Source organism: Lates calcarifer, linkage group LG3 (assembly GCF_001640805.2).
Source record: "Lates calcarifer isolate ASB-BC8 linkage group LG3, TLL_Latcal_v3, whole genome shotgun sequence".
In the NCBI taxonomy this organism is placed as follows: Eukaryota; Metazoa; Chordata; class Actinopteri; family Centropomidae; genus Lates; species Lates calcarifer.
The window spans coordinates 5,840,078-5,854,406 of NC_066835.1; the positions used below are offsets into that span (position 1 = coordinate 5,840,078).

At 39.1% G+C, this 14,329-nt stretch overlaps 2 protein-coding genes across 6 annotated transcripts; one reads left to right on the top strand and one right to left on the bottom strand.

Annotated features, from left to right (window-relative positions):
- Positions 1–1,539: 1,539 nt before the first annotated feature.
- On the bottom strand, positions 1,540–9,663 carry LOC108900375 (uncharacterized). Of its 5 annotated transcripts, XM_018701376.2 has the most exons (7): positions 8,782–8,838; positions 7,581–7,625; positions 5,795–6,801; positions 3,727–3,782; positions 3,244–3,623; positions 3,000–3,129; positions 1,540–2,413 (listed from the first exon to the last, which is right to left on the bottom strand). In XM_018701376.2, exons 3-7 carry the CDS (start codon positions 5,800–5,802, stop codon positions 2,400–2,402), a joined length of 588 nt encoding a protein of 195 aa, XP_018556892.1. In that variant the 5' UTR covers positions 5,803–6,801; positions 7,581–7,625; positions 8,782–8,838; the 3' UTR covers positions 1,540–2,399. The 5 variants fall into 5 exon arrangements, with proteins under 5 accessions (XP_018556892.1, XP_018556888.1, XP_018556887.1 ...); XM_018701372.2 differs by lacking the exons at positions 5,795–6,801; positions 8,782–8,838 and adding an exon at positions 9,556–9,663; XM_018701371.2 differs by lacking the exon at positions 5,795–6,801 and having other exon boundaries at positions 8,782–8,909.
- Positions 9,580–13,345, top strand: rpl14 (ribosomal protein L14). The gene is made up of 6 exons (XM_018701381.2): positions 9,580–9,728; positions 10,289–10,390; positions 10,482–10,576; positions 11,158–11,257; positions 12,258–12,311; positions 13,250–13,345. Exons 1-6 carry the CDS (start codon positions 9,726–9,728, stop codon positions 13,307–13,309), a joined length of 414 nt encoding a protein of 137 aa, XP_018556897.1. The 5' UTR covers positions 9,580–9,725; the 3' UTR covers positions 13,310–13,345.
- The last annotated feature ends 984 nt before the right edge of the window (positions 13,346–14,329 follow it).

Consider the following 14,329-nt stretch of genomic DNA (forward strand, 5'->3'; position numbering starts at 1 on the left):
CGAGGGTAGCATTCCCTCAACGCATGTAATATCTCATCATCAAAAATATCATCTGGAGAATATGGTGGTCTGTTGATCTCTCCCAAAAAGAGGATGCTGTGAAGAATCTGTCAAGTCAAAACACAAGTCACACACACAAAGAGATATGATTTTCTACACTGCATAAGAAGCTTTATGTGTTTAAAATACAGAATGACAACACCATGCATTATGACCAAAACATGACAGTCCCCATCAGACATACCTCATCCACTAACATCGTAGTATCTTCTTCAGTCTGGTTTCTCCAGTTCCAACATTTCATCGATAATTAGAAAAGAATTCTTTCTGAAGACTTTCTTACTGTCCAGAAATTCTTCTTCTCTGTAATAATAAACAGAAGTTGTTTCAGAGAGCTGATAAACAGAATGCACCAGTAACCACTTGCTGCTCAGTATATCAGTTGACTCACCTTTCGTTCTGTTCAGCCGCCTGATGTAATCAGAAAAAATTATGGGATACATTATAACAATTATACAATTCAGCAGAAATGAAAAATCCATTGTAGAAATGTCATCATTATGATATAAAATATTGACAAAGGAAGCTACATAAAAGAAACTACTCACCATCGTAGATTATCAATAAATGAAACTAAGAGAGAGAAGTTAAGCCCGCCCCCATGCAAACTACTTCTCCCTATTTGATTTCCTGGATATGATGTAAAACCAAGCTGCGATTATCATGTACAGTGTGACTGACCATGATATGATATAACTACAGGACATCCATTGAATGAGTCCACAAACAGAATGGTGATCAGTTTATATTCCTACAGGAATGATTTCCTCGACCACAGAGCGGAACTTTGTTAATATGTAACTGTACAAGGAGTGGCAGTGGAAACGTGAAGGTGGCACAGACATAAATGTGAGATGCTAAAGTGACATTAAAAGCTGTTTACACCAACAACAGATGAGGAGTTCGAGGAAATATAATAAGACACTAACACGAAGAGAGAAGTATAGGAAGTATTTTTTCTGTTGTGTAACAGGATGTGTGTGTGTGTGTGTGTGTCTGTGTGTTTGTGTATAACTAGGCGTGGTGCTAAAAGTGATACCACTGACTGAAAGGAGCAATGAAAAACCCAGCTCATGCAAAACAACCCTCTTAACCACAGGTACTAAGAACGAAACTTTGAGTCATCAGGTCATAATGTGGATTCTTTCCTCAGCGTGGTTGCTCATGTTCAAGTGTTTTCAAAGCTTTGCCACACATAACCACATATTTGCTGACTATCGTGTTTTTGTGTTCAGGGGACTGACTGTTTGAACATGTTGCTGCTGTTATGTTCTAAATTTCCTGTTATTGGTGGTTTCTAGCTTCACGAGAGCTCATTTCAATTGTTCAAGCTGATAACTGAATTTAGCTGTATGTCAGTGTTCATTTCAATAGCCCTGAACAGAGCAGAAACTTTTTTTTTTTTCAGTCCAATGATACAACCAGAAAAATATTTTTATTGTTAGAAGCAGAGATGGAAAAACTACTCACAGTCAATCATTAGGAGTAAAATAACTTTTACTGAATCTTATAGTTATAATGAGAGAGTGTCACAAAATACAAATATATTTCACTGCAATGCAATAAATATTGCATGTAGATGTTTTAAAATGGTCAATAAATAAAACTAATAAAGATTCTCTTTCATTCATCTGCATTTAACAACACGCAAAAAAGTACCTAGCTGATGGAGGCTCTATTTAATTCTCTATGGTGTAGACTTGATTTTTTGCACAGCTAAAAAAGTAAAGCTGATTTAAGATGAATAATCATCATCATTGGATGAATCATATTTAAACAGATACATTGGTTCACTTTTTATTAATAAAAGACCACAGCATTTTAATCTAGGTTACAAATAGTAGTAAAAATGTATATGATCAATGATTAGTAGTTTTATCAATTTGGTTTTATTTATAGTTTTTACACATATTACACACATTAGAGTTTAGTTTAGTTTATTTGATGGGGACACAACAATAGGGTCATCATCAGGTAAGATTGTTGCAGCACCGTCTCAGAACAAAAACAAAGAGTTAGTTTTGAGGAAAGTTTGCAGGTTGTGCAAGTTTATGGTCAAATGGCTGGACCTACATTTATTATTTATTATTATCAGGGTAAACAATAGGACCCACTGGCTATGTAAACAAGGTCTTTAAAAGAAAAACATCTACTCCTGGTCGCTGCCATCGAGAAAAATGCACCTGTCTGTCCTGAACAGGACCTCTGCCGCCTTTGCTTATTTACACAGAACCACACGACACCTCTTCCGGTCTGTTATTTTATACAGCCGAATCTGAGGTGTGACGTGTAACACAGCAGCCTCAGTGTCTGTTGGTCACTTCCATTGCAGCAGTTTGTCATCTGATGACTCCTGGAGAGAGCAACAGAGAGAGACAATTAATATCGCACAATTAATACAGAATGTGACATATGATTGGGTGTTTGCTACAAACTCTGCCTCTTCATAAGCATAACCTCTTAGATACTTCAAGGGGAGCCTGATCGAGTTGAACTTGTTTTATGAGTCTTCCTAGAAACAGCTATAGTGTGTTATTGTCATGTGACATAAGACATAACTACCTGATCAACTGCACTGGTTGTTCCAAGGAAACAGATTAAAAGGAAGGTGGATGTCCTGCCCCCTCACATTAAGTACCATGAAGTAAACCTATTACACCACTGTTCAGCGTCTTCCTGCTCTCTGTGGTCACGTATGCTTTGTTTAAATGCAACTGAATACACAATATAATTGTTCTCATTGGCATACTTTTCTGTCCTTCCTGTCAGACAACTGAACAAGTATGAAACAGGTATTTAATCGCAGCCCATAAACATCACATGCTCACTAGCAGTTATCCCAAAGCAACTTCACTGTCGTAATTAAATCTAATAATATATTTTATAATTTTATGACACAAACTTAATCTTACCCCTGCATCAGAGATAAGAATACCCACCTGCCCTTTGTTTGGTAACTTTGAGATTCTTCAGGAATCTGGACTTTCTTGCTTGCACCAGTTTTTGATGCTCTTGGTCCAACCTCCTTCCCACAGGGCCCCTCCTCACTTTGGCCCAGTCCTCCTTGGTCTACACACGACAGACAATACCATAAATCATTGTCAAAGCTCACAGGTGATCAATCATCAGGGTTAACAATCATAAAACTCTTCTTGTTCTCAGCATCTATCTTCAACTTCTCACCATATCTTTGAAGGCCTCTCCATTGTAATAGCTCTTGGGTGAGGGATACTCAATTTCCTCATCATGTAACTGGTCCAGGCTTGAAGCCACCACATGCAGCTCCTCTCCATCATAGGCGTACAGCTTTCTGTCCTCACAGGTCATCAGAACAAGCTCGTCACACGGGCATGACGTTCCCTCCACTACACCTACAACTTGCATGTTTACTGTCTCTGGAAGGTAGAATTTTCCCCACCCGTTCACCTCATCCCCTCTGTCTCTGTAAATGGTGTCCTCCAGGTCTCCTATTCTGACTGTGGCACCAGCTGGTTTCTTTAAGGGTATTCTCTCATTTCTAAGTTTGGAAACAACGTCTGACACCCAGGCCAGGTACGCTCGACCTACAACACACACCAGACAAGAGGAGTTAGATGTAGGAGATGGAAAATACTTATGATAGCCAGGTTTTTATGATGGTGTGAGGCACAGATGTGTGTAGGTTACCTCTTTTACCGTTGCACTGTGGGAAGTTAGACATATCTAATGTCCGGCCCGCCGACCTGAAAGACAGAAAAGTCAACGATCTTAACTGAGTTCACAAAAGTAGCGCTGGACCACTGTAAGAATAACATGCTCTAGTGATTTTCACAAAACAAGCATGTAAAGAATAGTAACCATGCTGACATCATCTGAGTACTTTAAACCTAAACTCATCTTGTCATCCTAACTTTCAGTTTGTCTCTTCTTATGGTTACTCTGGTTGCCATGATCCGTGTTGGCACTGTTTGTGTGTGTTCAACAATCATGGGCATGAACACACAAACTGTATACCTTATACCTAAGTTTCTGACACGCTCCTTCTCAGGAGTGGTTTGTCTCTGCACTGAACAATTGCCCATCACAGGGTCCCTCTGTTTTGCCATTCATGGTTCCTGTCTATACTCATTCTTGCAACTCTGATCCAGGTCTTCATCCTCTTGGGTGAGGTGATCACTGCTCTTACATTACACAATATACGATCTGCAATTACTTGTTTCATCTTGCTCCATCTTGTCTATTCTTCGAATGATGAGCAAATGGTGTCCTTAAATGAGTCTTCATTCCTTCAAGGTCTTCATGGCGCGGAGGTTTCTTCTCTGCTTCTCTGAAACACCGTTTTTCAATTAAAACGATTAATTTCAACTCACTTGTATGCTGTTCAGAATTGTATTCCCTCTGATGCAAATGAATAATGCTCTATAAATACATGGAATTTTTCAGTTCTTCAAGCAGCACAAACAAATTTTGTTTCTCTTCCACTGTATTGCGGTTTCTGCTCAAGTTTCATTGGCAGATGTCTAAATCCCTCACCACAGAGCTAAACTATCTGCATGGCTCGATACCACTACGTATCCCAACATGTACTGTACTGCATTTGGGTTGCAATTCTCCATTTTAACAAATACACGAAGGAGGCTTGACCACGTGTCTCAGATGTCACATGGTTTACCCCAAACAGTGTACACCATAACAAATCTATATCTTTGTAGTTAATGCACTCTACTAAAGGTATTGCGCTGCTACCAATACCACAAAAACTTTTCGACGCTGTAATTCTGATGGACAAAGTCACGGGAATGATAAAACAAACAGAAATGGAAACAGATCCAAAGTATAACGTGAAAATTCCAAGTTGGTACAATGTAAAGCCATTGAATCAGGGTAAACAAACAGAAGTGAACATCAAGAACTGTGGCAATGTAAAACCATAAACTGCACAAACTCAAGCAAGGTTCTGGAAATCAGCTTAAATTAGCAACAACATTTTATTGATTTTGCAAGTTTTCATCTTCCCCAAGACACAAACAGTGTTCACACCGTTGCTCTCAAGATGAGATCAGATGAGATGAACTCCATTAATCCCACGGGAGGAAATTCACTCTATTACAGCAGCAGCACGATGTAGATGAGGGAGGGTATGAGAATAGTGTGAGAGAAAAGAGAAATATTGACACCAATAAAAATATTTACATCAGGAAAAAATAGTGACATCATCAGTGTATTTGCATGAGGTGTAACACTGCACATAGTTTACAAGACATAAAGTGTAACATTGTACATATGTCAGGCAATGGTGAGAAAACAAGTTGCATGTGTTACAGAGGAACTGTACATATTACTGTCTGTTGGTATTCGTGGGGGTAAAGTGGTTAGCACTGTTGCCTTATAGCAAGGAGGTCCTGGGTCAAGTCCCAGAGTTTTTCTGTGTGGAGTCTGCATGTTCTCAGTGTGTGGGTTCTCTCCGGGTACTCAACTTCCTCATAGTCCAAAGACATACAGGCTGGGTTAACTGGTGAATGTGATTGTATACCTATGTGTTGGCCCTGAGATGGACTGGAGATCTGTTCAGGGTGTACCCCGTCTCTCACCCATTGTGGGGATGCTGAGATAGGCTCCAGTCCCGTGAGACACTAAAGGATGAATGGTATAGATAATGAATGGACTTATGGATGGTGTTTGTGGGCTGCCTGGTGAGTTGCTGGGATCAGTGCTAGTTGTGCAGTGCTGACAGCAGCAGGAAGAAAAGACCTACCATTTCATTCCTTTGAACACTGTGGGTGGAGCAGACAGTCACTGACGGAGCTGCCCAGTTCAGTCAGTCTCAAACTGGGTGTGGGGAATGTTTTCCCTTAAGGATGAAAGCTTGGCCAACATCTGCCATCACCTCCACGGTATCCAGGGGTCATCCCAGGACAGAGCCTGCCCGTTTGACCTTTTTATCTAGGTTCTTTCTGTCTGCCGTTGGGATGCTGCTGCACTGGCCCACAAAGTCCTCATCAGCTCCATCAGTGATGTAGCCAACAACAGCGTAGTCGTCGGAAAACTTCTGCATATGACAGTTTGTTTAGCAGTGTAGAGGATAAACAGGAAGTGGGCCAAGACTGTCCCATGTGGAGCCTGTATGCTGCAGAGAACTGTGTGTACAGACACACAGTATTTTAACTGCACATACTGTGGTCTGTTTGTGAGGTAGTCCAGGATCCAGGTGGTGGTGATGCAAGCCCACTCTGTTTTGACAGAGGGGCCCGGTCAGTAGAGGCACTGCTGCAGTTTTACAGGAGAAATTTCACTTTTAAGTTTCAGTGATACGTGCCTTGGTTTTGGTTTGCTTCGTCACTCTTGTTATTTTTTGCCCACTTTAGGCCACCGCCACTGTCCGGTCTACTGGATTCCCTGTACCCCAGAGGGGTTTTGACTCCTCTCCAGTCTCCACTGATATCGTTCTGCTGCAGCTGATCCTCCATCTTCTTCTTGTAGCAGGTTTTAGCCTCCTTGACCATTCTCCTCAGCTCCTTCTGCACCCTTTGCTTCAATGCTTCCTTTCTTGTCTCCTTTAGCATAGGATACACTGGACCGTCCTTTATAAACGTTCAGTCCCTTGCCAGGGTTTCCATATCTAGCTGCAAACATGTGAGGCACATTCTTGACAAAATCATGTCTTCGAGATTTCACTCCTGTGTTCAAGTGATGTCTGTTCTCTTTCCAGGTCGTCACGACACAGAGGAAGTTTTGTGGTCCAGGTCCTGGTCTTGGCAGCACCTGAAATTGCTCAACATCTTCTTTGACGCACAACATTTGGTTTGATGGTTTTTATCTGAATTGAGAGTGTAATTATAGAGAGTGTCCTATGTTGCTAAGATTTTAAACTCTTCTGATGCAAATTTTCGATTTGTCAGCATGGGCTATATACATAAAATTAACCAAACTGTTGAATTTCTCAGACTGTGCTTCTTCACTGCTTTGAGCAGCACTAACAAAATTCCATCCACCTCCACTGTATTGGGGTGGCAGCACATTTTTCAGACTCAGCCTTGCCACATAATGAAACTATTTGTATGACTCAGTGCAACTAAATGAAGTGAGAAAATCCTAGGGATTTTTGTGACACGACATTTTAAAGCAATATGTAAATGTGTTCCACACACACATTCTGCTATTATTTGTGATTTGAAAAACATCTTGTAATTGCTTTACATTTAAACTCATCCAAGTATTCAAACTAGTCACTTATTAACACTGTAACAAGATACTGGAGGCGGGTAGAATAGTCAAAAACTACTAAAGTAAAAGCAGACTTCCTTTGTGAAAACAAGTACTTAAGTAGAAGTAAAACTAGTTACCAAAATAACTACTTGAGTTAGAGTACAGTAAATGAATTTATTAAAACTACTCCAATAAGTGCAATTTACTCAAAATAGTTACATAATATACATAACAGTGTAAATGTAAGTTGTTACAACCGACCTCTGCTCCCCAAGTATCTTATATCACTGCTCATTTAAACCTCTCTGAACAGAATTAAAGAAAATGGTTCTTACAGGCAGTAGTTGGGTGAACAATACTCCATTCTGGCTCTCTGACACCTGGAAAACAAATTTTGTATTTTTAAAAGAGAGTAGAAATTTCCAATTTGTAAAGTGAAAATGGAACTTAATGTTGCAATAAAAATATTTGTAATAAAATTTTAGAATGATCAGAACATGTGACAATTAAAGATTCAGTTTCATTAATTAGTATTTGTTTATGATAAATAAATTTGTGATAAATAAATTTGTGTGAATAATTCTAGAGCTCACAGTCGGAAAATGACAGCAAATGGACGTTAGTTATTATTCCAAAACTCTGACTTCCCCTAACTTGAAGTGTGGCTGAGGCACATTAGCACCAAGTCTTTAAATTAATTTATTCTTAAATTCAAAAGTAGAAGAAACAAAACGTTAAATCGCTTGAAATCCCTTTAAATCAATACAAATTTATCTTATTAGTTAAGGTCAGAATTATGGATTAAAGGCACATTTAAAGGTTATTCCCAAATGTTTCAAAATTCAAAACAAAAAATAACTAACTACTTACTAGTTGTATTTAAAATTTATATTTTAAGTAACTTTCTGAAAAGTCTATAATTATTCAGATATAACACTGCACCCTAAAATTTGTCTTTCACTAAGACTTGTATTCACTCCCGTGAAAGCTGCCGATTTGCCACAAAATCCCCAAAGACATTTTATCTAGGCCTCCTTCTCATTTTCATTTTTATGTTTTAATAAATAAAATAGATGTTTCATAAATTTTAATCCAGTTCAAATGTGGGTTTAAACAAGTTTTTACGGATTTACATGCGTAAACATGACGCATGCTGCCTAACACTAATATATGTGGCGCAACAATAAACAAGTGGAAATTTCCCCTTGCATTCGCACTAAAACTGGACTCGAGCCTTCGGGCGTCAGCCATTGTTCTTTCGTGTAGTAATCATCTCAAATGCAACAACTATAATCACATGTAGAAATATTAAACTTTTAAAACAACTTAAACATTTGAAAACGGATTACTAAATTTCATAAGACGCACAAAATTATACAGCTCACAATTACTTACACTACGCGCTATAAATTTCACTAAACTGTTTTTGAAAAATAGCATGCTTAAATCAGAAGTAAATATATCACAAGTGTGATTTAAAAAGTCCTTAATCACCGACTTTCGTCAAACAAACTCAAATAAAAGTAGTCTATTTACCGTAGCTGAAGAAACGTAACCTTCAGTGTCTTCTCGGAAAACATAACACAGTGGATACGTGTTCGATTTACTTCAACTCTCACCACTCCCAGTAAGGCGCCGCCTTCAATGACTTATCACATATTTTAACGGTTTCCGTGTCTTAGCGTCTACGTTGTGCTCGAGCACGTATTTACTTATACATATTATAGACAGGGTGTGGTATTGCTAGTTTTTCTCTATGCTTTTTCATTTTGGATTTTACAGAAACGCACTATGCACAGTTGTAAAGAAGTAAAAGGAAGTCCAAATAGAAGGAAGTCTCTCCTGAGTTTGGCTAGTTTCAAAGCACTTTATAGCGTAGACATAATATCCACATATGTGTTCATATTCCCTCTAGCTACTCAACACCATTTTGATCCAGTGAAAACAACCGTTTAATTCTTGTTTCTTCAGTAGTGGTAGAGACCTAAAATATTGGCTCAAAAATGATAGAAGATTGTATTTGAAGTAAAATAATAATAATAATAAAATAATCATTGACAATTATACCCTCAATATCGCCCCCTTTTAACGGTTCAGTCATACTGAGAGCATGTTGGACCCAAACACCGTGTAGAAAAACTTTTTAAACAAAATCTGCAAATTCATTTCCTGGATTGTGTGTCTCTTATGAAACCTTATACTTCCGGCATTCCTCAGAGTCAGTGAAGGCAACAAGCGAATGTGACGCACGAGTTTTGTCTGACGGCCCGAAACACAATTTACATGTATTTCACAAAATATTAAACTTACCTTGTCAAGAACTTCTAAGTATTAGACTATTTCAACACAAAGCAGCTTTTCTAAGATGCTCATGCATTAATATAAAATGAAGGCAGACTGCGCATGTGTACTAAATTAGCGGAAGCTGTATGTGCGCCAGGCGGAAGCTCTAACGTCCTTTCTGCTCCCGGACTGCCATCATGGTGAGTTCGCCATGAGGATTTCGGCATTTCCATGCCGATTTTTCTTGTTTATATCTCATTGTTCTGTAACAACAGGAGTCGTATGTGTTGGTAACACACTCAAACACATATTTTTGAAGTGTTTGATACAGTCAGGCATGTTTTAAGTTTTAACGCAGTGTGTGGGTAAGATGTCGGCTCCTGCCTGCATTACAACGTGGTCCGTCAGGCTGAGAGGCCGAGAACTGCTCGGTGAAGCAAACCCGTTTCACTAGTTTTGTTTCCACAACACTGACTTAAAACATATGCGGACGAAATTATTTCCATTTATATACATATCATGTCTGCTGTTCAATATTGTCCCATTTTGTGAAGGTGTTCTCAAAAACATTGGCTAGTTGCTGTTAGCTAGTCACAGCATTATCAACAGTTGTCTAATGCAGTGCTAGAAGCCAGTTAGCTCCCCAGTCTACACACTGACCTGCCGGATTGTTGTAGAAGTTTTCTTGTGCTGGGTATGTGCCAGCCTTCATTTCTACTTCTGTCATTTCTGATGTGCATCTGTTCGGCGTGTTTCACAGGTGTTCAAACGCTTCGTTGAGATCGGCCGTGTTGCCTACATCTCTTTCGGACCCCATGCTGGCAAGCTGGTGGCCATCGTAGATGTCATCGACCAAAATAGGGTGAGTGCTCTGGAAGACAGTTGATTGACCTGTGATAGCCTTTCTCTAGACTCGTTCATAATGATTGTTTCTTGCACCCCCTGTGTTCCAGGCTCTTGTTGATGGTCCCTGCACAGGAGTGAAGAGGCAAGCCATGCCCTTCAAGTGCATGCAGCTCACAGACTATGTCATCAAAGTACCTCACAGGTGAGTGGGAGCAATGGTCAGATCATACCACCAGTCATCCTGGAAAAGATTTGATGGAGATTGTCACTCAAGTATAAATGAATGTATCTTGTGTATTAGAGCTGATTTGCAAATATGCTTTTCTTTAACATTTAGTCTTTTATTAGTTTAAACAAATATTTGAGAAATGACAACAACTATGGAGACTATGTTGTGTACTCACCTGGTTCCACCAGCATACAAATATAAGATGTTAATCTGTTAAAGTTTTTATAAGTTTCAGTTACTTAATACAACACAATTCAGCAAAAGAAGAGGATAAACTGCAGTTGCAATATTTCTGAAGGTGGCCTGTCATTGTAGCTTCCATTGTAACCACATTGAATGCAGCGCCTCTTGTATTAAGAGCTGTCTATTTGGGCAATGATCATATCTTATGACGTAGGGCCAGCCTTGAACAGGACCTGAGAGTGCTAACATCAACATCAGTGTTATGTTTGTTGTAGTTGTTTTAGAAATATTTTTCTGTAAAGTGGTCACACATGATGAAACATTAATGCACACCTCTGCTGTCAGTACTTACTGTATGTTATGGTTCACAGTGCCCGCCAGAAGTTTGTGAGGAGAGCCTGGGAGAAGGCCCAAGTCAACGAGAAGTGGGAACAAAGCAGCTGGGCCAAGAAGATCGAGGCAAAACAGAAGGTAAAGGGCTATGTTTCAGCTTCTGGTCACTATCAGCGTACTTAATACCAGAGGGTTTCATTTGATGAGGACAGAGATAATAGTCACTGTTTTAGCAGTAGAAGTTTTTGTTCCCTGGTTCTGTTGGATTTTCTTGGCTTCCATAGCATATTCCACAGAGCCTTTTTTTTCCTTCTTTTTCTTCTTTTTAAAGACATGGCACAGTTGATATTGGAAGTTTTCTACTGAAATGTGTATACACATTTGGATTATGTACACTTTAAAAAAAACAATCGAAAACAATATAGCATCAATGTTTCAGATGTTGATAGTCATGTTTTAAGTTGGCAGCGGGTAGGTGAAGATATAAGCTTCCTATCTGGCCTGAGAAGCTGGGTGGTATTTAGCACAGGATGATGTTAGCACACTCAAAAACCTCAGCGGTGCAGTGGTGGGTTTTACTGAATGGAAATTGGTCAGCTTTAAGTTAACTAATTTTGAACCTAGGCCTTTTTGTACAACCAGCACATGGTATATGTCACTTAAATGTGTGATGGCAGTTGTGTTCACATTTTCTCATTTTCAATTCCTATTCCTCATATTCTCAGCCCAGTGTGACCAGTTGAGCTGTTTTACCCCTGGTAATTCCAAACTAGGCAGGAAAAGAGTTTTCTGTTTTTCCTAGCATTGCTGTTTGTACATTAATTATCAAGAAATTGTTTGATATGTTTTGAGGCTGATCAACTGCTGAGCTCTGTCTGACAGGTCCTGATAGCTTGTAGCCTGTGTGATTTAATGTTGGTAGATGAACTTAGGTAGAAACTCACTAAAAACACTGATTTCAGTGTTGATGCCTACACTTTTAGTTTTCTCCACCTTTTGAGTTGTGCACCAATGCTACACACCAGCGTGGCCAAATGGAGCACATGTTCATTCCCTCTGTGACTAAATGTATTCAGAACTTGATGTGGTTTAAGCAGCCCAGGTTATATCAGTAACCTTATCTTCATTATCTTTGCAGAGGGCCAAAATGTCTGACTTTGACCGCTACAAGGTGATGAAGGCCAAGAGGATGGTAAGTGCAACAGAATCACAAATTGGCTGTTCATGCAAGTTTAATTTATGTTGGGCCATTAAGCCAGCTGAGCAACAGAGACTGAGTGCTGGTTGTTTAGTGCAAACAAACCAAGGGAAGAACCTTGTCAAAAAAAACTTAACTGAAAAATTGGAAAGGAAGAATAATGATAAATGTAGACAAACAAATGTAGATAGACTCCTTTTCTTAGCTTAGAGTGTGATGCCACATCACTGTTTTCATTGTGAATGACAGGGTTGAAAATTACTTGTCTGTTCCTGGTATCTCCAGTGCTGCTCATGTCTTTACACTGCTCATATTCTTCATTAATGCTTTAACAAGTCTCAGTCATTCAGCTTCTACTCTATAGAATTACTTTATCAACTTTAGCTGCTGAGACAACCCAAAAAAAATTCCCCATAGACAAATTTGGTTTTTGTCTGCAACCCACTGCTCTCAATCAGTTTTTTACATGTTTAGTTGAATATGGAAGTGCTCTATGGACATACTGTAGTTCATATTCACTTTGAGAAGGGTGAGCATGGTTGGTTCAGTGAGGCCAGGTTACAAAGATACCCTGAGTGTTGTTGAATCTGCTCTGCGATAAAGGCCCTGTTACACTGGTGTTGGATACAGCTGTGTCAATGTCTGCGCCTTTCCACAGATTGCTGACTAAACAGCTGCAGCTAATAACATTAATGATGGGTCCAATTTAATTGTGCCAGTGAGCAAGCATTAGTAATAGTTTGTGCCACTGTCAGTGCTGGTTCTTTGGCAGACAAATTAATGTGATTAATTTTCCAAGCTGCAGTTTGATTTAAAGCCCAGTGACACTTGAATTTAATGCGTCCATTAGTCTGGAAAGTGGAAATTGTATTGATATTGCAGCAGTCACTGAGTATTTTTAATTAATGCTCTGATTCTACTTCTTTCTGCAGAGGAACAAAATCATCAAGCATGAGGTGAAGAAGCTCCAGAAGGAGGCAGCAAAGAAGTGAACAGTTTTCACAGAATAAATTTCCTGTTCAATTGTTCTTCTGATCATCTGAGTCTTCTCTTCTTTTCCCACTATGTAAAACATGAAATTGCTTCACTAGATATTTTCCACCTCTGGTGTCACTGATTATCAAAAACCTTTATGGACTGTTGAGTGTCAACTTCCACAGTATCACATTGATGGAAAAATTAATAGTTTTAATCTATATGTGAACGGTGGTAGGAGAATGTACTCTTGAACTAAACAGTTGATGAGGTTTATACTAAAGATTTCTTCTGCCTGACATAAGTGGTATTGTGCTTCACACCAAACTAATAGCTGTGTCCTGTTGGACCTGGTATTAGTAGAGCAGAATTTGGTCCCTTTTTTTTTGGTAGTTTTCTGTTAAAACATTATTGCTTGGGTTGGTTCTGGCTCAGAGGAGTCGCTTTTGGCTTCTCCAGTCCACAATGCCAAGTGGCAAGATACTGAACTCCAAATTGTCCCCAATGTAGCATTAAAGCATGTGTGTGTCGGGAACGTTGAGTATATGTATGACAAGTGCTGTATGAATGTGTGTGTTAGTTGGTGAATGTGACCTGTAGTGTTGTGAGTGGTTGATATGACTAGAAAAGCACTATGTAAGTGCAGTACATTTACCAGTTTCCATTTACTGACATTCACATACAGACATTGATTTAGTTGATGCTCACTAACAATCCTGAAGCCCACGACTGTGTGGTATCCACTGACATACAGTTAGTACATCAAAACATATGAACAGTAGAAATGAAATAACATGGGGGAGGGAAATTTTAGTTTATATTTTCTTAACCCACCCAATTTCTCTTATCTTTTTTCACGTTTATATTATACTATGAAATGCTAGCTGCAGTGTTTTCTATTAGATATAACCAAATACTACAGTATGTTTTGAACCTTCTCTAAATGAAGGGTATTAGCAGTCATCCTGACACACTTTAATGTTTTAGACAGCAGTTTTCTTCCCATGTGTGAGTATAGGTGTTTTTGCTTTAATGTA